At 45.5% G+C, this 24,604-nt stretch overlaps 1 protein-coding gene across 5 annotated transcripts in view; it reads right to left on the bottom strand.

The window, feature by feature from the left end:
* LOC121600479 overlaps nt 1-24,604 on the bottom strand; it is a 62,477-nt gene that overhangs the window by 18,493 nt on the left and 19,380 nt on the right. For all 5 annotated transcript variants that reach the window (XM_041929111.1, XM_041929113.1, XM_041929114.1 and 2 more), the window contains exons 3-4: nt 6,956-7,743; nt 5,444-5,636 (exon numbers count right to left, since the gene is read on the bottom strand). In XM_041929111.1, the coding sequence (XP_041785045.1) occupies nt 5,444-5,636; nt 6,956-7,743 (981 nt within the window). The remainder of the gene's footprint in view (nt 1-5,443; nt 5,637-6,955; nt 7,744-24,604) is intronic.

Here is a 24,604-nt window from a genome sequence, read left to right as displayed (position 1 = left end):
CTGGTGAGCAGCGGATTGAGAATGGTTTAAAACCAGTGCTGCTCAACTGGCAAAATAAAAGAGATTGTTTTTTTTTATTAAATGCAACACGATTTATCATATTGTTTTAGTTGACATTACAAGAAATAATACAACAATACAATAATTAAACCAATAAAATAATTTAAACATACTTCAAACTGGGGTTGCTCTCCACTGACAACGCTGCGCCGCCACCACGTGGAGAAGAATGTTCCATGAGCAGTTTAATTGCAATCTAACATACGACTTTTTTTTATATACCCCGTTCGTTATGAGTATTGTATGAAAACAACACCCTGACCAGTGAAAATGCACGACACACACACACACACACATTAAACGCAAGGTACAACATAACCTCCTGAACGCCCTATCATTTACGCACAGCGTAGCCATATGACCTCGCTCGCACTCTACACACCAGTGTGTAAAAAAAAGGGGGGAACAGAAACATACATTTCATTATTTGCTCTTTGTGGTTGTTATTAAAAGCGTTTGGTCGCGTTAAATAGTGCCACAAAATCACTTTCACTTCGATTGCAATAACTCACAGCAAATGGAGCCGTGTGCAAAAGAAGGACAAAAGGCGCGTGAAGTCAACAGAATTGAATAAAGCAGAAATTTGTTTGACATTGTATATAGTTTAGCTATAATAAGTTATAGTGCTTATTGTTAATTGTGTAATTAAGCCAAATTAACTTGATGTATTTTAGTTTATATAATTTACATAAACGCCATTCAACACAAATGAATAGTTTCAATAATCAAATTCCATAGAAAACGCGCTATTTCAACAATCAATGTAAATGCAACACGCCTCCTTTAAGAAGTGAACAATTTCATTAAAGCGTACTAAACAAATGGTCCGATAACTGATTGGAAGTATGCCACACGCGCCCCACCAACCCTACCCCCACCACCCCATCCATCTCCAACAGAGATATCACATTCCTTTCGTACTTCACCCCGTACATCCCCCTCCTGCTTCAGGCCCTCAACGCCCTTCCGCCCACCCTCCCCAGAGCCGAACCCCACATCATCACAGCGGCGACCCAGGGGCAGAGCACTTGTATCAAAAAACGGTTCGCCATTCATCTGCCCACGATATGCCCCCTTTTACAAATAAAACACAATTCAACACAACATTGCACTGTGCGGCGTGTGCGAGAGAGAAAGAGAGACGCATTCGTGCTAAAGCATATAAGAATGAGAGCGAGAGAGGGAGAGAGCGAGTGATTCCCTTTACCTCTTCCCCACACACACACACACACCCTGACAATCCAACACCCTTGCGCGTACGACGGGACGACGGTTTATGCTTATTTCCCTCACTGGGTTAAAGCACGTTTCGCTCTCTCCGTTTCGTTCGCTCAGCGCCGTGAGTGCGCTCGCTCTCCTGCTCATTCATTGCTCGCTGGCAGTAATCATATACCCCCGCGGTGAGCTCCGCCAGCAGGTTTGAGCTCTTTTTTTCTTTCTTTCGTTTTGCTGTAAACGAACAAACCCCTCTTCTACCTCTCCGAACCCTACTCCTTAGCGCTTCCAACGAGGGGGGGTAGTTTATCGAAACGATCTGCTCTCCTCATCCAACATCGACCAATTCAACCGGATGATGTGGCTCGACGACATGGGACGACAACACAGCATAATGTGTGTGTGTGTGTGTGCAGCAGATAGAGATAGGAGGGTGGCGATCCCCTGGGGGAGTGGTGGTGTCGTGCGGTAATGTAAAGTATGTGAGTTGTACTTTTTTGCCTAACGGCTAATGCTCAGAGTTGAGCAATAACGGCCGTGGCCCAAGAACCTTCGAAAAAAGTACGCTCTAGGTAGGCAGAAGGAGGCAAAAAACAGGTGAAGGTGACAATAAACAATCAATTCTCGGGTTGAGAACCAAAGCCTGTACCAAACAATCAACACAGTAGTACAAAGAATTAGTGAAATAGATAAGCTAATTGTTTTACTATGTACTATGTAGTAATGTACGATTTCTTAAATGAAATCTAATTTATGCAAACTTATTGCAAGTTAAGTGCTGTTTAACAAATGCACAGAAAAACGTGTGAAATTAATCCTTCCGTTTTTACTTTCCGCTCGCAACACACAACACCTGTCCCACCCCATTATCATGCGGTGCTCCCTTTATCTGCACTCTTTGGATGGATTTACATACATTTTCGAGGGTTGGAGGTTGATGAAGGGGCCCCATTTGGTGAAACATTTCACGTGGCGCACACATACACCAAAAAAGGCATCAGCTTCCAACCAAAAAACACCGAAGAAGTCAAGGTTCGCGACGGAAAAGCAAGTGACAGAATATAGGCAATAGCGAACAGGAAAGAGATTAGAACCGAAATGACATCATTTGCGTCACTCTTCTCCACCCGTGGCAGTTCCTCCTCACCTCACGCCCACTGCAAACCCTCGCCTGGTGGTGGCTTTAGCGGTGGCGTTGTAGGACACGGCTGGGAAACGTTCATTCCTTCAACAAGCTTTTTCCTATTCTTGTTATTGGCCCGGGCCCGTTGGTTGGGTTTCTCGCAGCAGTGTTCACTTTGCCTTTCGCTCACGTACCCACCAATCGGGCACGTACGCAAGAGCGGCTGTAGGGCACGGGAGGGAGGAGGTGGCGAAACTGGAGCTACTATGGAAGCTCTGGAGGTCTGGAAGTGTGCGAATGGCAGAGAAGCCAGCTTCCACCGTCGATTTCAATGCGAAGCACAACCAACAACAACAGCCGACACAACAGCGGCAGTGGCGGAAAAATGTGCACAGCTTTTTTTTTCTTTCCTCTCTCTATTTCTTCTAACGCAGCAAAACCCAGCAGCTGAATTGTATTGAACGAGCGCAAACAAAGGAAGGAAAACCTCGCGTTCACCTCGTTGTTGCTTGTTGTTTGGGGCAGATGAGCTAAATCGAATCACACATCCAACAAGGCACGTGTAAAATAGACTAACAAACATTAATACAAACATTTAAATTTTAAAAGCAAGTCTGTGATAATATCTAACAAACTCTACGTTTTACACTGTGGCTACACCATCAATCCTAACCTTCGCTCACTTTCACAACTCAAAACTAACGAGCAAAATAAACGCTTTTTTTTCAAAACCATTTTAATCGTCAAGCCAGGGCGCACCGTTTTCCTTTCTCCTATAATTCGCCCATAACGATCACCCGGGTGCTGCTGATGTAATGCTGACAACAAATCAAAATATTCATTGCACCCCTTCTGCACCCTCTCCTTCTTTTCAACTGATAATGGGGAGGGAAAACCACGCACACACACACACTTTCGCACACTTAATATGCTTATCTCGTACAAGTTTGTTCGTTCGGGCGGTACGGCGGGACAAGGCAAATAATTACTTCTGCCTACTTCCCAACCCCCCCTCCCGGTGGGGTGTGTATGTTATCTTCCCCGGCAGTGCCACTCCGAGCCCAGTGCTCATTGGAGAGAGAGGATACAATCTTATCTAAATACACGACTACTCGTCGTCTCGTGTTGTGTCAAATCGAAAATCGCACAAAAGTGTAGTTAATGCTGCATGCACTCGAGAAAGAGCAATGCAAAAAGTGCAGCGTGGGACGACACTTTCTAGATTAAATTGTCAGTTCAACGATTCACCCAACGCCCAATTTATCGGCAATCGTTCTGATCCATTCCTCCGCTCAAACAAATCGATTTGCGTGTCGCTCTTTTTTCTTCTCTTTTGCAACAGCAAATCTTATCGCGCACCTAAATCCACTTCACACACAGAGGGACAGAGATTGGGGAGGATGGCATATTGTCAGCAACACGCTCATTAACAATCCTTTTGCGACGAGCACTGTGGCTGCTACGGATACTTCCTCTCTATTACATCAGCTTTGCGCTGCGCGTCACTTATCATCAACCCTCCTGCTGCCCCATCTTTTAGCCCATTTACATCGCAACAAACGCTCGCTCTACCAGTGTACTCCACCACCACCACCACCAGAAGTAAGCCCCAAAGGGGTGGAATAGATAGGTAGGCGCAGGTGCGGAAACACTCTCATGTACACGCCTGAACTGCACACCGTGTGTGCGTTAAGGTTAACTGCAATTGACACGGCCAAACTGAGAAAGAGTCATGGCTGCTGCTGCTGCTGCTGTTGCCCTTCTCCGCCCGAACGAGCATCAGCCACAATTCCCCCGCCCCACACACATTGATAACGAAGTGACGAGCGATGGTGTAATGTGTGGTAATAAAATAAAAAATTAAACGGAATAAAAAGTACCATTCGGCACTACATATTGTACAACAGAAAAGGGAGTCAGCAGCACGCTGGCGGCGGGCAGTTGAGGTGGAAAATGTGTGCAAGCCTATATGCATGTGGTCGGCTGAATGGAAGCATACATTTTTATGCTTCTCCGCCGACTGCAGCTCCGAGCGAGCACCGGAGTACATTAAACGGGTTCATGGCGGGGTTCGCTAATGGGGCATTTGAAGGATGGGCAATGAAAGAATGAAAAAAAAAACGCTCAGAAGAAAATCTTCATCACGAAACGTCCACACCGGGGCAGCAGAGAGCAGTTTCACGTGGACTAAATCGCTGTAAAGTACCGTGCTGACACATATGGCGATTAATTTTCTACCAAATTCATATTAATCAAGTTTTTATTTATAATATTTTTCCAAGCATCACGGTTTTTTTTCATTTTATTTAATTTATTCCCCCTTAAATGGCAAACAATTGCCCTACATAGCTTCTCGTTTGTTATTCGTTATCTCGAACGAACGAATGAAGCGGGAAAAAAGAATGACTAAAACACACCAGCGGAGGAGATAAGTTGGGCAGCCAAACATTTGAAGCACACATGCTGTTTCAGAGCATTAGAGATATGAATGAGAATTGGGTTGAAATTGAACACGACACAAACGCTCCTTCCTCCCCCCCCCCCCCCCCCCCTATCTCTCACCGTTTTCTCCGAACTGGTTTTGGGAAATGGTTTTCATTTTTGTCGGCTTGCACAACAACTTTGACATCGGTGACACATCATTTAAATTTCGTTACGGTTGTCTGTCACACACATACCACGGACGGAGGGCATGGAACAATGTCAAGTGCCGAGGAGGTTTGAGCTGCCATGTAATAAAACGTCCAATCATTGCAGGACGGCTAGAATCAACACTTGTAATTAGATTGTTTATTTAAACGGGGAAAAGTGCAAAATGCACCTATTGTAAACATGTCAGCTGAAGGCTAATTCTGTTTTCTGTAGTTTTAGTTGCAAGATTTCTAATCGATTCACTTAAACATTTTACTTGCAACAACGACGACGACGGCGCCGCCGCTAGCGGCCAGGCAACAGCAACGATTAAGCAATATTTCATGGTCACGCTTGGCTCCTCTGTGCTCACAAAACAGACACACAGACACACAGAAACATTGAAACACTTACCTCGCCATGGCAGTTGCGGCCCGACGGTGTGTTTTCCGGCAAAAAGTACAGCCGGAGGGCTATCAGCAGGCACTGCTCGTTCCGATCCCGCCAGACCATCCGCAGCTCGGCCAGGCACGCGATCGGCGAGTCGGACCACGGCCGGACCGGAATGCAGTCGCCCAGTGCCAGCACCAGCGGTCGGTAGTGATGGCTGCAAAACAGAAAAAGAGAGAGAGAGACAAAAAGCGCAACGATTAATAAACGACGATGAGCAGGAAAGAGAGCGCGCGCGCTGAGAGCTGAGGGAGTTGGTTCTTTGCCATCCATTCTCTGCCATATTGGGACATTGGGATCTACGCGATTATTTTGTTGCTGGTGTTGCTTAATCAAATGCAAAATCCTAACGGTCGCGATCCGGTTCGCACTGTTGCAAGATTCGCTCTCATCCTCAAACACTCAAACGTTTTCATACCAAATCAAATTAATGCTTTTAAATTTAACAAATAAATAGCTTAACTATTACTTCTAGATGGCTTGATAGCAATTCAAAATTGGAAATAAAGCAATATTGTTCCCAGAACACTCTTTCATAAGTCGCTACACACATGTATGTATCATGAACCCTTCGCCGAACCTTGCTGCCGCCTTCATATCTTTGTTACTTTGTTCACACAAAGATATATAGGGCACACGGTTTCCACCGCTTCTAACACGCTATGGCAACCGGAGCTTGTGTAAAAGAACGTGTACACTTACACACAGGCGCACACATGTGCGCACACACACACAAACAAATGAATGAGCAGCAGCAGCAGCGTGTGCACGAAACACACAAATCAATAAAACGGAACACTAACGAGCCGCGCGCAGAGAGTCGTCGTTCTCCAATCCACGCCTCGGTCAGCACAAAATCAAACCAACAAGCATAAGGGAGGTGGTGTGTTGTTGAAACACTCACACCTAGCGAGAGGATGCGGGAAGAACTCCACTAGCACACCCAAACGCATAAGGTTCAGGTCGACAAAAACAACAAAGGCAACGGGAAGGATGGAAAACGAAACCGGAATTTATTTAAAGAATTCACTGCCTGATGGCTATCGAGAGATATGTTAAACAGGGAAGACACGATAAATAAAACCGCGAATTTTGCACTAACGACAACGATTTGGACCCCAAAACACTCAATTTAAGATACAATCGAGTAGATCACCACAGGTGAACGGGGGTTGCCATTAGCATAGTTTCGATTGCCCGATGGATTAACATCATCGTTACACGCTTTCTAATGTATGTAGAAAGGTTAAAAAGGAGTAAAAATACGTACATAAAATGCAGTAGCAAATGACTTACACATATTCAAGGAAAGATTACACAACAAAATCATAAAATATTATCTAAACCAACGCAAAAAAGTGCAAAAGCAAACGATTTTAATGACAATGTGTAACTAGAAAAGGTAAATAGTCAAAAACTTGAACAATATTAAACAACGAACCCGCTCTCCCTCGCTCAATCTATCGAAATACTTACTCTCGGTCGAGGGACGCTAGTCGGGATAGGTTGTTGTTGATGCCGGCTCTGGTGCTGGTACCGTTGCTGCTGGCACTGCTGCTACCACCAACACCACTCGCCCCCGTACCCGCACCACTGTTGCCATTTTCGCTGACACATTTTCGTTGCGTTTGTTTTGGCTTCGGTTGGTTGCCATTTTGACTCTTACCACTGCTGCTGCCACCGTTGGCACTAGAGCTACCGCTGTTACCGTTACTATCACTATTGCTATTACTAGTACTGTTGCTACCACTATTACCACTACCACTACTACTACTGGTGCTGCTGCTGCTGCTGCCGCCATTCATCGGCGCAGCACTACTATTGGCATTGGTTTGATTGCACTGGGCAGTGTTGTGACCACCGTTGTTGCTGCTGCGGTCCCTCATCCGCTCATCCTGTTCCTCTCCCGCTGTCTCGCCCCCCTTGCCCGGCGATCGGCTGGTGGCTGGGGGCGGTGTGGCGTCGGAACCAGGTGAGTCAGCGATGCCTTCGCTGGGAATGTCGACGGAAGGACGTCGCCGGTCGTGGCCATTGCTCGTACTACTGCTGTTGCCCGTGGAGGAGGAGGTAGCAGTTGGGGTAGTAGCTGCGTTGGCAGTGCTGTTTAACGGACCACCACCAACACTTCCGCTGCCCGGAGCGGGCGCTGGCTGGCTGGCTACCGAGCTCGGGCCCGAATCGTGCGCTCCCTTGTGGCCGAACGATATTTTAACGCCCTTGAAGAACGTGTACGAGCCATGGTAGCCGCAAGGTCCACCAACGACCTGAGGAGAAAAGAAGCAGGAAAAAGAAGAAATGTTTTAGAAACGTGCGATACATGAAGATCTTAAGATTTAGCATATATTATCCAAATGATAATAACTCAATTGCAAACAACAAACTCATTCAACAAACGACCATAAGTCAGAATACACGTGTGGTTACACTTTTCAACCATTTATTAAACCTCCAATATCCATAAACACAATGTCGACCCCAATGTCTCTCTTTATTCTAAACCAATTCGTTCGTCTATCAAGAAATCTTCGCTCGATCCGTCCCTCCGCTCTCTCTCCAACTGTTTCTGCAGATAATCGAGCGCATCCAACACAATATCCATAAACACAATGCCGACCCCAATGTCTCTCTTTATTCTAAACCAATTCGTTCGTCTATCAAGAAATCTTCGCTCGATCCGTCCCTCCGCTCTCGCTCCAACTGTTTCTGCAGATAATCGAGCGCATCCAACACATCGGGCCGGCCGCGTCGTAGCTGTTTCGTCTTCAGCAACCGTCGCAATGCCCGCACAAACTCGCGCTGATCCAGCCCAACCGTCGGTGCGTAGAACTGCCTCACCCAACCCACCATCCGGGCACGATCCGACCGATCGAACTCTTTCGCAAATCCGTCCACGCCGGACAGGTCTTCCACCTGCAGCAGAAATTTGTCCAGCTCAACGGCAATCAGCTCACGCGTGACACGATCCACCTCCACGGACAGTTGCGTTGCCAGCGCAGGAGCCGGCGCACTCACAACCACCGGAAATGGACGCACCTTTGGTGGTAGCGGTCTTGCAGGAAGAACTGGCGCCGGTTTTTCCGAGATTTTCGTTGTAGATTGCTGGATGATCACCACCGGAGGCTGTTGCGGTGGATCGGGCAGTCGGGGCGAGTTTCGTCTTTCCTCAATTTCCCACGAAAGATTTTCAAGTTCCTCGGGTGCTGCAGCAACATCTCTAGCCCACTGATACCCAACGGCGATCGGGTTTTTTGTCCAATCATCGGCGCCAGTATCAACAAACTCAACATTCGAGTCCTCAGGAACAACTGGAATCGGTTTTTCGTACACCTTGTCGGGAACCACACCCGTTCCCAGGTACTCTGTATTCGGGTGCAGTTCCACCGGTTGGACCAGACCCACCCCATCACCTTGCAAATTGTTTGCAGCCTCCCGTAAACTCATCCACTCGTTCTGCACGTCCCATTGCAGCTCGTACAGGAAGTTATTCTTCTCGTCGACTTGCAGAACTTCCGGCACATTCTTCAAGCTCAGCACGCGGCGCAGCGTGCGCACGAGAACGGGCGCAAGTACTCGATAATCATTGGCCAGCTGAAACTGTAGCGGATCCGGAACAACAGTTCCATTCATTCCGATGCGCGATATCACTTCGAATCCCTTCTCTCGCCGAAGTTTTCGTTCCAGCAGTTCGACCAATTCCTTGCTCGTAATACGATCGATCACACTCTTGAACACGGTACTGCCGTACGCATTCGGACGCCGGAAAGCTTGCAGCACTTTCACTAAATAGTACAGCTCCTTCAGCACCTTGCGCTCCTCTCGCTTCTGGGCGATGAGATGTCGACCTTCCTCCACATCATGTTGAAAGTCGCTCTCTTCGAACAGATCTTGCAGTGCTGTCTCCAATTCACGGTTTTGGCGCGTTGCCGTAGTATCTTCTTGAGTTGCAGATAGTTTGATCAAACCGCACCAGACAACTACGAGCAGGATGGTTGCGAGTTTCTTCATGTTTGTGACCGTGTGCCTGTCACAGACGAAGCGCGGTCACAGTTCTCCCAAAGATATACCGAGAAAGACTGACCAACTTCACAGTGAAAAGTGTCGGTTTTATACCTAAACACACAATTGGAATATCACTACCCGCGAATGTTTTAGGTAAATCGTAGGAAGATCTTTCCAATCCCAATCAAAACATATTCTACTCAGGTAAGATGTCTGATTGTCTTAAAAGTTGTACATCTCATCATATCTAATAGGTCCTAACAGCTCATGCGTAGGCGCCGGTTATCCCCAAGTTATTATCATACCGAATCAAACAAGGATAATAAGATGCATCAGTACGTTCAATTCAATACGCAGCTGGAAAATCCACTTCAAAGCCTCCAACACCAACCAAACAGGTTTTCATACACCACCGCATTACATTAAAGCCCTAAACTACATCAGGTGTACCTGCAGAAATCATTACCTAAATACCCGACATATTTCAAAACTCCATTACATGCTCTTTTATCTCCCTATCTATGTTGTTTTCGCCTCATCATCCAAGAACTCCAAGACCCGCCGACCAAACCAGCCAGTCCAGCGAGAGAGGGTAAGTGGCGACCCACCAATAATGTAACACGCCCCATAAAAATCCATTACTTAGCTCATAAATGGGTAGAAGAGAAGAAGTTCATTGTTTTTTTTTTTTTGTTGTCCCTCCTGAGTCGAGGTTGGTTATCCTTCTCAGGTTGGTCTGTAGAAACCATCTGCAAACACGGCTAAACGTTTTTTCATTCGTTTGTCACGAAACGAGACACACCATGGTACGCGCGAATACACAGCGATCGGTAAAGCTAATGACGAAATCCTCGACGATCGTACCTGGAAGTCTCTACTTCCACACAGATTCCACGTGTGTGCCTTAATGGGTAAGAAAATGATTTATAACCATCGATTATGTCGCCAGCGGGGACAGCCAAACGCACGATCGTTAAAGATCGACCAGAAGACTAAGCGGGTAGTGGCCGGCAGGCAGACAGCAAATCAGTTATGCTGGACAAATTTCAATCCATCGATCACCGAGACCAATCGATCGAGCGGATGTCGCATAAATTAATATTGAATAAATAGACTAGGCGCTGGATCGGTAAGAAGAGGTAAGAGAGAATGACTTTGAATTCAGACAAATGCACAACACGCTCAGCAGCGTCTTTGCTGGGAAAAAAATGCTGCCTCAATGCATATTCAGAATAATTATAATTCCTCAACATTTACAAGAGCATGATGCAAACCAACAAACAGTAAAGTAGAGTGGACGAACAACGCTGGTTATATGCATAGCAAGGTTCAACACACAAATTCTAGCAACGGCACAGAAGGAATATCCGGTGAAACCTTGCCTACACGCGCTCGCGCGCATCGCAATCCTTGGCGATGTACACTTCCGTCCGCTTTTGTTGTACACGTTGTTCGCCAATTGCAGTAAATAAAATGCAAACGCCACACACGCCCCTTCCACCCCGTTGCTCGAACACAACAACCAGGCATTTGATTCCTCTTAGCGCCAATTAGCTCTTCTCCTATTAGCCACCGATGCCGGAGAGGGTTGCGTTAGCTGCACCGTTGAGAAGCAAACGAAAACGCACAAAAAAAGAACACGACAACAAAGAAACACTCCAACTACACCAAACAAAAACAAAAACTGCACACTTTATACAGTATATGTTCATGCGATACACATCTGTATTGGTGCGTGTATGTGTGTGAATATGCTGCTAAATAGCCGTTATGCCACATTTGTGCCCTCTCTTTGTCGTGAGGAGCGTTAATTATTGTGATGGCGTCGTGATTGAGTTTGCGTTGATCATTTACGATTTCACGTAAATACGGAACAAAAAAAAAACTCGTTTCGATTTATCTTTCCTCTTGCTGTTGGTTATGAATAAATATTTATCAATTCAATAGCTCTCCAACAATACGATCACAGCAAATAAAACGGTTTTTGCTAAAGTTTCTCTGAATTAGAAAAAAGCTTTTATCGCAGCTTAGATTGTTAAACAGGTATGCCAGTATTGGATTAATCAACGCGCCCCGAGGGGGAGGATGAAATAAGCTCATCTGATACATTAATCATGTGAGTGATGCATTAAGTGAAATCCGCACTTAATGTGGCGGGTGACGGGTTTTTTTTTTCCTATTCGTTCCATCTTTCCCTTCCATTGCACACCTTGTGTCCGGCGCTTCGCTTCAATCGCACAAAGGCCGAGTTGCTGCTGCTCGATCTATTTCATGTAATCTTCTCATCCCTAGAGCGTTAAGTTATTAGTTAGACACAGAGAGGAGATAAAAAATCGACACACTAAACAACGACAAAAAACGCCAAAACCCCAGCACTGCACCGTCATCGATATAAATCCAAAACCCCCCTACGCACCCCACCCCCACCCCAACCCAACTGAACTCCCCAAAAAACACATATGTGCCACTGCTCGGGCGCTGCGCGTTCCTTTCGCTCTCTTTTCGCCCCGGTCCGGTCTCGAAAGTGACCCCCTCAAGGTGTGTAACCGGAGACGGCTCTGCGTTCAAGTAACATACTCACCCCTCCTCCCCCTCCGCTCCACGCCCCAACCCGGCAGAGTTAGCATCGAACCAACCGCCCCCCTCCCCCCCCTGCTGCGTCGCATCACTCCAAAGGAAAGGAAACGGAACGGAACGGAACGAAACGGAACCAGAAGCGTCGTGTAACGGGCGAGGAGAGTGCAGGGGGGAGAAGGGAGACGTAAAGCGCGACCCTGACGCTGTTTCTTCACTACCCCCTTCTTCCACCCTTTTTCCCACTCTCACGCGCTCTCTCTCTCTCTCTCGCACAAAGCGCAGTCGTGGCCGGTATGGAGAGAAACAACAAAACAACAATTCCAACCCCCTCAACAACACACACGCTCTCCAACCCATCATCAACCCCCCATATGCTTAACCACCCTTCATTTGAGCGCGAACGTGAATAACGCGTGAAGTGGAAATGAGATAGAACGAAGCAGACTTGTTGGCGATTTGCGGGTGGGGAGGGTGACAAGACCACAGAAGAGGCGCGCAGGCGGACACACGAACGACGCGCGCGGCTGCCGGTTGCAGTGAATATTCATTTACGAATGAAAATAAGCAGCGCCCTGGCGGAGAGGAGATATCTCCTCCCAGCACGCATTTGGCCACCTTTTTCCTGGTCAGTTAAAATGCCGCGAACATGTCTGTGTGTGTATGTTGGTGTGTACAAGTTGTCAAATGAAAAATGATGCACAATTCTTATTGGAACAATTGCAGGCAGAGGCAGGTTGGTTAATGAAGATTTTGTTTCTTTTTTTCCGCCACTAGCCGTGGTGAGGTGGTGAGTAGTAGTGTGTGCCAACAATAATGTACTTTTAATGGCATTTTGGGAAGCAGCGCGAAGTAACGACGTCGGTGCTTTTGAGTTATACACGATTTGATAGGGCAAACACATAATTGTTTTATGAAATATTCCAACAGGCTTCGTGCATGCTGTTGGAACTGCGGATAGCTAGGCAGAACTATTCTTTGAACAACTCTCACAAACAAACCATGCCTAAACACGCTTAGAAAGGGTAGCAAAATGGCCACCTCCCGTGAAAATACAAAAAAAAAACAAAGCGTCACAAATGGATTTTCTTGAGATTTTGGGAAAGAAAGATATATCGAATTAAAAACATTCAAGCTTAAAAAGTGAACGTTCCGAAACACATACACACACAAGGGGATGTCAGATGAACGGCATTCTCATTCGCTTCACTTTCTCCGTGCCCTGGAGGCATCTTGCATGGAGCTATTATTGATCGCCATGGAATTAACATTCCGTTTTCTACGGCAAAAAATGTGTTTGATAAAAAAAAATATAACCTTCTTTATTTCTAGTCACTGTTCTTCGTTGCAACGTGAAAAGAAGAAGAAAACATCGGAAATGCATGCAGCGAGAAGCTGTCACGTTTTGTACATTACGTAAGCACCAAACTGCGAACGGCACACAGAGAGGAGTTGCACTGATGAGTGATAAATTAACGAGCAACACACACCACATTACCACATAACACTTCGGAAGCATCCACCAACAATCAAACTTAACCATTCGAAAGGCAAAATGAGAGAAAAATAAAAACAGAACAAAAACGACCAATTTGACACTTTTGAATGACCGATTTCGTCGGTTTCCGCGCGCGATTTACTCATCTATAAAAATAAAACTAATCGTACAAAACCACAGCACACACACACACGCGCGCGCGGCCCGATAAATATATTCCGTGCACACGCAAGCAGCACTGGGGCAGAAGGAGTACACCACCCCACCCTCTTCAACAACATGGTACTCGATGGTGGAGAGGGTGGGTTGGGGGAAGTGGAAAGGGCGCTTGGATGAAGTGATAATGGGTGCGGGTTGTGTTGAAAGTTTAGATAGAGAGTGAGAGAGATCGATATAGAGAGAAAAGAGAGAGAGAGAGAGAGAGAGAGAGAGAGAGAGAGAGAGAGAGAGAGAGAGAGAGAGAGAGAGAGGGAGAAACATAATAACAGAGAGCATAACGCAATCAAACCTTACTCTACCTACCACGGGGCTCGGGTAATGCAACAACTCTCCTCACCATCCCTTTCCTTCCCTCCACTCAACAGCGTACTTCGATCTTGATCTGAAACTAATTCAACTCGCCACTCTTCCAGCTCCACACTGACCCGCGTCCGGTAGGATGGTGGGGGGAAGGGGGTGTAAGCATGTTCGTTTTAGCCGCTCACATACAAACACCCCCTCCCCGCCCCTCCTCCTTCGCTCGGAGCGCTGTCCGTGTCAAACGGGAAAGTCAAATGGATGCAGCAGCTAAGGATGGTAGCGCGAACACACTCGACGGATCGACCCTCTCCCCTCCCTTTTGGCTCCACCAAATCACGATGTGCACTTGATTTGCACAACCCCAGGCAAAGGCAGGACCCGCTGTGTGTGTTTGAGTGTTTTTTTATTCATTTTTTCAATGCCATATGAGGTAGAATTAGGGAAGGAAATTGGGGAAGCATTAGAGTCGCCTTTGCGCTCGGAGAGGGAGGGGGTTAGTTGCAGCGAGAGTTGCACAAAGCGTCTGTTATCATGCAACGAGCGCTGACGAATGTGCTTACAACACACATCGATACACACACACATAGAAACTTGCATACACAACGGACAAACGTGAAAAACGTGGACCTTCTTCTTGCCTTGTCCACCCCGCGCGACCACATATGCTTGGAACGAGAGACGACGGGGGCCACTCAACAAGATGTCTGTTATTTTAAACTCTCGATAGTGAATATAAAGGCAACACAGATTGAGCACAGAACCTCTCAATAAATATATTAACTACTTTTCTTTACTTTTTATACATTTATGGGAATAAACGACGTGTTTTCGAGCAAATTATAAGCAAATCGATTAATTCTCTCAAAGCAACATGAGCAGGCAGTTGCACATAGTTTACGAAAGAGGGCGCTGACAGCAATAGTTTATTTATACAAGCGTGTACATTGGTACAAGTGGTTAGTGTAATGTTATGAAGCAAACAAGCAATGCATTTGAACAAAATAGTAAGGTTTCAAATTTTAGATGATATCTTATGCCTTTTCTAGATATTTTATTATTTATTTATTTATTTATTTTATATATTTTTCTACCAAAAATAGACCTTTACTTCCTTCAAGGGCTTAGAACAAAGAGCTACGATTGTTGTGAACAAAAATATCACGAGTTAGCTGTGTACGTGTCGTCGCACCGAGCATTTCCCCTCTTCTCATCGCTCTACTCCCATACGATCTCCAATACAATCGCTTACGCTTAATTCGTGTAACATATTCGCGTAAGACGAAATACGAGAATCTGCTCGCTAGCTGCTACCCTCCCCCTTCCTCACAACCCAGAGAGTTGGTAGGTTGCGATCTTATTTTTGTGTTTTATCTGTCCGTTGTTTAATTTCGTGTGTGCCCCCCTTTCGGGGTTGATTCCGGACAGGCCTGATAGATCGACTTGCGAGCGAGCGCGTCTGGGATGGCCAGGGGGTTGTGTGTGTGTGTGTGTGTGTGGGATGCCAACACACCACACCTCACTGCTCCAAGGTCCCTGAACCCCGCGAACGGCACATCGCAACGGCTCTCTTGGTGGAGAAGTGGACATTGCCACGTTTGGTACTGGTTTGGAGGTTAATGTTTCGCTGTACATTTCATACGACAGTTGACGATGTGTATGTGTGTATAAGAGTGTCGCATTCAAGGTTTTCAATACGGACTTTAAATGCTTAGAAGACGCACGATTGCAAAAATAGCATCACTGGGAGAGGTTGCAAGAAAAACTTACATTTAAAATAATTTAAAAAAGTTTTTACAGTATTTTTTCTAATTAACATTTTTATTAAATTGTCACTTTATTCATAGCATTGCCAAAAATACACACTCTGCTCGTAAAGCAACACAGCAAGAGGTAGAAAGACTACTTTGCATGGTTAAGTATTACGTGTAATCCCACGGCAAGTAATGTGCACACGCCCGTGCCCATTGCCTATTAGAGATTGATTTGCCTTTGGTATGGGGTTCACTTTGAAGGCATAAAAAGTAGCCTACCGTGTATACTACCGTCCCGGGCATACGTGCTACTTGCGTAATGAATATTCATAGGCAAAACACCGCACAACAACGCCATTTGCCGCGTGCGCTCTACGAGCATGAGCGACCGTTTACTTCTTGAAGGAATTGCATTATAATTGTAATTCATTTCATATTTAATGCCAGCTTTATTCTTGTTGTAACACAATTATTATGTATCTAGCCCGTAAGAAAATAAAAGAATAGTTTAACATTGCACTTCACATTACATGAAATGCTTTTCTTCGTGCTACTCTTGTTCACACTGTCCCCTTTGAGTAAAGTAAGGAGGGCAAAATTCCAATGCATAAAAATCGCCTTTCTTTGCCAAAGCAAACCCACCTAGAATTGTTGCCAAAACTGTGAGCAGAGAGAAGAAAAAAAAACAACCAACCGAATGACGAAACAACGCGGCGAAGTGCCGTTGTGTACACTAAAGCTGCAACCAGAGAGAGAGAGAGAGAGAGACTAAAAACAGAGTAGAAAAAAAATGCGATCGATGCGAGGTCGAACATACCGTGACTGTAACACAGAAGTACCCAGCAGCAGCACCACCACCACGAACAACAACAATAACAACATCAAATCCGAAGGTTGTTTTCAACCATATTAAAGAAGAACAACATCGAACATCATCTAAAGAGAACAGAACAACGAAAAAACAATTCCGAATGGTCGAAAACGCATTCAACGCTGCCCTTTTCGTCCCCCAGTGACAATGCCTTCCACACCTTCAAGGTGATCGGTCGTCGCCTCGGTGTGATATCCGCGCACGTGCGTGTGTGTGTGTCCGTGGGGAGGGGTGTCAAAAACTCTAAATCCAAAACGACCCCAAACCGTGCGCGCTAGAGTAGCACAAGAGTAAATTTCATCTATGCACGGTGCATACATAATACATGATTCACAAACACTTCGCCGCGGCTCCTTCCCCCCATTCAGCCTCCACACAATTTCGATTCGATTTCGGAACATGGAGCTTTTCTTCCTATTTGCTCTGGAGGAGAACGGTGGCGCTCGTGGCAGGGGCAGAGATGCTTTTTTTTTTCGTTGGAGAGCACAGCACAAACGACGTTGCTGGGCGATCCATTTTCCCCGTTTTCCCCATTTTATTTACAGATGCTCTCAATTGCTCAAGGTCCAACCACAGTCCTGGACTGTTATTCCGGGCACTGCCAAAGCCCCCTCATATCTCCCTTTCACACACACACACACACACACACACACACACACACACACACACACACCCACACACACACACACACACACACACACACACACACACACACACACACATCCGTCCTAGTGACAAATAAATAAAAAACCAACTCCACCAACTTCCATCAGCATGGATTTGCGAAACGTAAATCAAACAAAAACAAATTGCAATCTTGCTCCGGTGCCGAGAGTGGCAAGTGCAACCGAGAAGTAGCTCAAATGGTTTTTAAACAAAATGAACGACAAACACAGACACAAGCACACACAGAGACACACAGCGCACAAAGAAGTTCAAGGTGACAGCATCACGTTGGCGGTAGGTACAAACAGCAAACCACGAGAGTGGGAAAAAGAAGGGGAAAGATAATTAAAACCAATGAAACAAATATACAACAAACTACATAGTTTAATGTTGGTTCGTTTCTGTACTGTCCAGTGAGAAGAGATAAACTATGAATAATTAAATTAATATCACATCGATTATCACTGCCGTGTCCCCTCTCTCCGCGCTACTCATTATTGATGCAAGAATCGAATTGAAATGTCAAAAAAATTAAGCAAGACCTGTACACACACACACACACTTTTCGCACAAACAATCCGCACGACCACCGCCTCCTTCCTCGTCCGTCTATCCCTCATCGCCTCATTTTCTTATCCATCATTCAGATGATTATTTCCCCGCTCTAATGACTCGCAAATGTTCTTCGCATCTTCCCAGGCGGGTGGCGACGGTGGGCTGGTAAGTGTGCCTGCATACATACAGGGCGCGGAATATACATAAAACCACCCAAACACACTACACATAGCGCGCCTTGCACAACGGTAGATACATACGCAGATACACACACACATACAAACACAAATGCTTCTCTCCCAGCGAAAATCCTCTCGCTCTTGCTCGTGTGTACTGCGCGGTTTTCCCATCTCGCTCCGATCCCATTTACAGGGGCGCTTGCAAGAAGAGCACGTACCGAACCAACCCCCCCCCCCCCCCTGCCCAATACCACCCCTACCTTCTACCTTACGCAACCCACCACCACCCCATCAACCCTCTACATTTCAACATCATTTCTTTTGCCGCTGCTGCTGAATCTTATTTAACCGTTGCCTCTCTGTCGCACACCCCCTCGAAGAGCGGCGCTGGCCGGCTCTCTTGCTCGCTCGCTCGCTCGCTCGTTGGTAAATCGCACCACGGCGCGTATCGTTTCGCACCCCGATGGTACCGTATCTCTATCGTGTTTCAACAGTTTATGCTATGACGCGGGGAGCGGTTGAGGAGGGGAGGCTTTATGTAACGATCTATACTCTTTTGCTGAGCCCCTTCAGCACCCAGAAAGCCTGCTCTTCCTGCTCCTCCACCTTGACCGACAAAAGTATGCGGGAAGTTACTTGATATGTGTCAGGAAATGGAAAACACAATTAAATTGTCCCGATCAAGCAGGGAAGTGGATTTAAATGCCTAAAAATGGTGCTTGACATTGTTTCACTATTTTCCTATTTATATTTTATATTATTTACAATAGACAAGACTAAATTTGTTTTATATTGCTATTTTATGTAAAGCAAAACGTGTTTAAATGTATGCTTTCTGCGAGTTATTCTCCCTGAAATAAACATAATTGTATCTCTCTGCAAACCTTCCAGTCAACTTATCAACTAAAACTCTACATGAAGCTGGAGTTGCAAAAGTATCGTCAAGCTGGGAAACTTTTTACCCTGCTTTATCTTCTTCTTGCTGTCTCTATCACGCTCTCTTTCTCTTTTCTGCCTTTTCGCTGAATCTATCGGTTAACTGTGTGGCATAGCTAACGCTTGCTTCCATCCCCCAGCCCTGTGCTCCCCCGTGCTCTCCTTACGAACGCTACCCTTCATCGCCCCGCGCCCGTATCGGTCTCTGGGGTAGTTTTCGTTCAGTTCGTTAAATCGATTTCCGGAGCCCTCGCACCTCGCGTACACTACACTGCTGGTCGGACCGGACCCAGGTCGGCAGTAGTACCTAGTAGCAGCAGGTTCGGGGACAGCCGCATTGTGTCCAGCAAATAGTAACCTACTTCCCCACACACTCCTTTGCAACCCTCCTCTATGGGGGCCCTTATTTTGGTCTTCGGGTTGGTGCGAGGAGATATGAATAATTGAAGTACAGCGGAAATACGACATCAATAAGATTTTTACCATCACACAAACACACACACACACACACACACACACACACACACACACACACACACACACACACACACACAGACCCAGGCGTCCTCTTTTTTCCCAGTAACTTACTGGCTTACTCAAAACAAGGGAAGGAGAGAGGAGAGAGAAAAAATACAAAAATGACAGCTTTGAAATGTGGCACAAAATTAAAATTGCACACACGAAAAGGTTTCGTCGTCGGTCTTAAAGATATTGGGTTTTGTATGTGTTTGTGTTTTGGGGCGTAGTAGGAAGAAGTTTAGTTATGTATGGTAAAACAATTTGAGAAGAAAACAAGAAAAAAAGTTGAACGTTAATGCCATTTTGTATTTTTAATCAATTAAATACACAAAAAAAACACTCATCGCAACGGCAAATCGAGCTCGATTACAGTACTTTTCGAGCAGTTGACAGCTTTAATTGCAAATATTTTTTTTTTCGCTTTATTTTGACAGCTAGCTGGTTTCCATATAAAATATTATAATAGGCCATACGAACATACTAACACCTCATAAAATAAATTATCAATAAGGCAAATAAATAAACAATAATTCGTAGATGATGTAAATTTACTAGAATTTCTTGCTTCAATTTGTTTGAATATATCTCGATAGCATCTATCCTACACCAGCACCGAGCGTAAACGAAAAGTCATTTGCTTGTCAGCGATCGATCTTCACACCGTCGCTTTTATTTAAATAACCCATTAAGAGACTTATCTGCTGCGCTCCACATGGCCACAAAACGATCTCCAATATTATAAACTGCAACGTTAAAAACGCACACAAATCGCTCTCTACACAGAGCACACCACCATCGGGGTTTGATGTTTCCTCGCCCTCTCATTCTCTCCTGCTCTCTCACTCGATTGCTCCTTCCTTTCCTATGCTTCACCCCGGCGTGACACACCCCGCGCGCGCGGTTGTTTTGAGAGTTTTATTTTTGGAAGCGGCAGCAAAGACAGAAGCGATTTTCTTCGATGCTTTACAACGACGCGCTGTGCCTCTATACACTCGCAGCAAAACAGCAACAAAAAAAAAAGACATGCGGATCGACCATACACGCACACAGGTTTGACGAAAGCACGTGTTTCTTTTGCTTCGTTTTTGGTCTTGACACACTGGGAAGAAAAGGGCGGCAGTAGCAGCAGCAGCACGAAACTTGCCTTCAACAGCTTGGTTTCATTTGCCATCGAAAGCAAACCAATTGACACATGTATTTGACAAACACGAGAGAGAACGTGCGGCGGAACAGGGGCCGACGAACGGAGTAAGAAGTTGCCGCCCGTCTTGTCCTCGCGTTGTTTCCTCCCGCAACACACCTACATATGCAATAAGTCTAAGCAGATAACCGCCGCAGAACGCCACACAGCGGCCTGGTACGTGAAGCGAGATGACACACAGAAGAGGCAGGGCGGCTCGCGGCGAGAAGCTGTCTTATCTTATCTCACCCCTGGAACGGGAGGTACATGCCGGTCGTTTGTCTTGTTCGTTAGTAGGTTATTAATACGACCACACGATGAGGACCGGGGCCCTAGGGGTAACGAAATTTTGATAGCGAGTGTAAATATTTTCCACCAATCGCCACCACACACTCGGGGGGGTTTAGATTTGGATGTGGTTTATTGTGATTCTGGGTCAATCCCTAGGTCCCAGATTTGTCATGTTCATAAACGGCAAACATAGTTCAGCATGCCGTGGATTAAAATACTCATAATATTGGACTTATTTAATCCGCTTTTCAAGGTCATAACATAAATCACACTTCAATATTAACCAAACATTTCATACACCAAAGCAACGGAGTGTCGGCCCGTTGCGGCGTTTGGTTGTACCTGCGCAGAGAATAAAGCAATAAAATTTGAAAAATTCTTACCAACGACTCCAACACAACAGTAAGTTCCCGCAAGCACCTTTCTTTAAATATGCGCGCCTCACCCTCCAATTTGCTCGGATCCATTCCGAAGTTGAAACGCGAACAAGAGCCGTTTCGGAAACAAGTTTAAAAGCACCCTGGCAGCACCTTTCCTCTGTTCGCCGCTTATGTGCTGACTGGTGGTGCCCGAGCCGTGGGATTGAAGCCGTCGAGATGACGTCTAAACAGGATCCACCTGCTCTCCTTTTTGTGGAGTCGTTCGGTACACATTTGGCTCTACCTTTTTCAACCGTTCCTGACAACACTGGAATGTAGTATCCAGTCGGATGAAACTTTTGATCGAAAGGTAAAAGAAGCAGTCAAAAGCATTCGTTCTGGGTTAAAGCTAGGCTAAACCATAAATGATTATTTTGCGATTATGATCTAAATGTTATGCTGTTAGTTTCAGATCGTTTCAGTTTTCAAACGAAGAATCGTCAGATCAAATTCTTCGTAATTGGTTTAATTAATTGACAGGGTTGTACCATTTAAAATCAAATGTTAACCTAACTCTATCTATAATACACCGGAATCATTATCCATTTTCATGATCAAATAAATTGACCACAGCAAACGCACGCACTGAAAACCACAGTGTGCCGCCTTGGGGCTGATCAAAATCTTAAACAAACCGAGTTCAACAGAGAAAAAAGCATTGAAAACTAGCCAAGGAAACGCCCCGTATATGGTTGCCCCAAGGAAGCACACAACGAGCTTTGCAAAATTTGTGCAAATTCAGAAGCGAAACCAGGATGAAAACCCGGCCAGAACACCACCAAGCTGCTGTGCGGAGGTGGAACATTTTCAATATCGCGTTACCTTGAGGCTCCCTCCGTCCAAGTATCCCGTTCCCGGGGATTAGGGAAGAAAGCAACACCGGGGCCGGCCGGATCAGCGCGCAAGGAGGTGGTGTGTGCGCTCTTGCTGCTGTACAACTCAAACTCAACTCAAAATTCTTCCCTTCCGCAAAAGGCTCCCCCCCCCCCGCCCACACAATCTATTCCGTTCTATGATGGGTCGAAGGGATGCTTTGCACCGGTGCTGACGAGTGGACGAGATATGAAACGAATATTATCTACAACCTTCCACCCTTTCGCTGTCTCTCGCACACTCACTCACTGTCTCTCTCTCTCTCTCCCTTGCTAGCTCTCTTTTGCTCGTCGTTAACCTCAGCACACTCTAGCCACCCTTACCCCCGCGTTTTGTCGGTGAAGTTCCAATTTTCTCTCAAGTTAAACTTTCATCCCCTACTCAGTCCCGGCCTCAGTCCTGGCTCCGTCACACACACACTCCCAGCTGCGCCTTCATGGTACCGAAAAACAAGTCGAGCAGCCTGATGGTGGTGTGCCTTATGAAATCGAGCACACGTACAATAAAGCACACATACAGCTGCACCAAACACACACACATACAGCAATAGGAAAAACGAGGAAAGCGTTCAGGAAGCCAGGGTTGTGGAGAAGGCTTCCCCATACAAAACATGGACACTTTCTGGTTCCGATTTACTAGCCCCTCTTGCCACTTTTCCTTTGCATTTTGCAATTGCCGGAAGGATTGATAAGTTCTTTGGAAAGTGTTAAACTTTTGCAGCAGAAAAATATACTTATTAATACCGTGAATGTGTTTTAAACTTTATATTATAAAAATATGTATAGTCAATTAAATTGTATACACAACTCTTCTAATCAATTCTATCCAAAACACTTGTAACTAATTTAACCACAAGCATAACTAAGGTACTTCTCATACAACGCATCTCCGATTCGTTCGTGCGTTTGTCCCTAACAGCTTTCCATCCAATCCATTTTAGCCTGTGCGCGTCTCTGTCTCTCTCATGCTCAACCACGTCGGTATAATGACGGTAGAAAACATTCACCATGAGGCAACATATTTCCAAAGCGCACTCGCCTTTTTTTTTTGTTCCAAAACACAGCCAACAAGCGCAACCCAACCACCACCCACGCGGCTTGAAGTACACTTTTGCTACTTTTGTTTATTTTTTCGTGTTGCTTTATTTCTGCTCGAGAGATTCATGCTTAACTGGTTTTGCTATTCTTTGTAGATTGATTTAGAAGCTCTGTTTCTAGCGCGTAATTCATAAATATTATCAAACTGTATGAAAGTCTTTTACTATTTCACACTACATTTAGGAATGTGGAAGAACATGGATTATTCACCTGATTATTTTGTAATATAGTTATAAAATGGTAAATATGATAAACTTTATTATTCTACATGAGTTTAATCCATTCACTGGAATTATACTAACATAGCCATATAACCTACCAGATGAGTATAAGATATAAATGTTTAAGGAAAATATCCACCCATATCAGATTCGAACCGTCGACCTGTGTTACTGAAGACCGTACGCTTAAACAATGTGCCATGAGACCGCTCCTATCTACACCACGATAATAACCAATACAAGCAACATGTGCAAAAGGCAGCGCACTATTCGTTACGATGATTTATTACACTTTTGTTTATTTCAATTCAATTCTGTCCCATCCATTACTTGTACCTTCTCTTCTGGCTTATGACTCATTGTGGTGAAATTATAACATTACCTTCGAGGCCCAACCAACAATCCTGCACACTTGCTTCCCTTCGCATTCGCGCAAGCAAAGCAAGCACAATCCCGGGCTATCTGGAATTTCGGTTTCCACCAAATTGAATGAATTAAAGCCACCACGATTGAAAGACGTACAACATTTACCGTAAAAGCACACAACACGACGCGCAACAATGCGCTACAAAACATACGCCAACAGAAATGAAACGATGACGGGAAAAGGGAAGATCCCTGCTGTACCCACAGAAGCAAACACAAGAAGCTACAGTGCCGAGATGCTGCTGCTGCTGAATGCCGAAAGGAAACCAAAGCACCGGAGAGATGAGAGCAATAGGAGAAATAAGTTAAAAAGCGATCTTTCGCAGCGTGCATCTTCGACATCATCATTCCGCATCATGTTTTCCGGTTTGGCAATGGCCAATGCACCACAAAAACATGAAACCCCACGGACAAAAACCCCGGAGAAGTGGATAGCATATCTCTTTCCCTCCCGTGGTGGGTCTTGTGTGCTTGCCATGTGTCTGCCCCTTCTTCACCTTCACAGAACGTCTGCGTCTTTATCGTCATGGTTTTTCTACCGTTGCCGTGTT

This window comes from Anopheles merus, chromosome 3L, assembly GCF_017562075.2.
Source record: "Anopheles merus strain MAF chromosome 3L, AmerM5.1, whole genome shotgun sequence".
Taxonomy (NCBI): domain Eukaryota; kingdom Metazoa; phylum Arthropoda; class Insecta; order Diptera; family Culicidae; genus Anopheles; species Anopheles merus.
The sequence above is the reverse complement of the archived record's forward strand: the minus strand, read 5'-3'. Positions and strand labels throughout refer to the sequence as shown.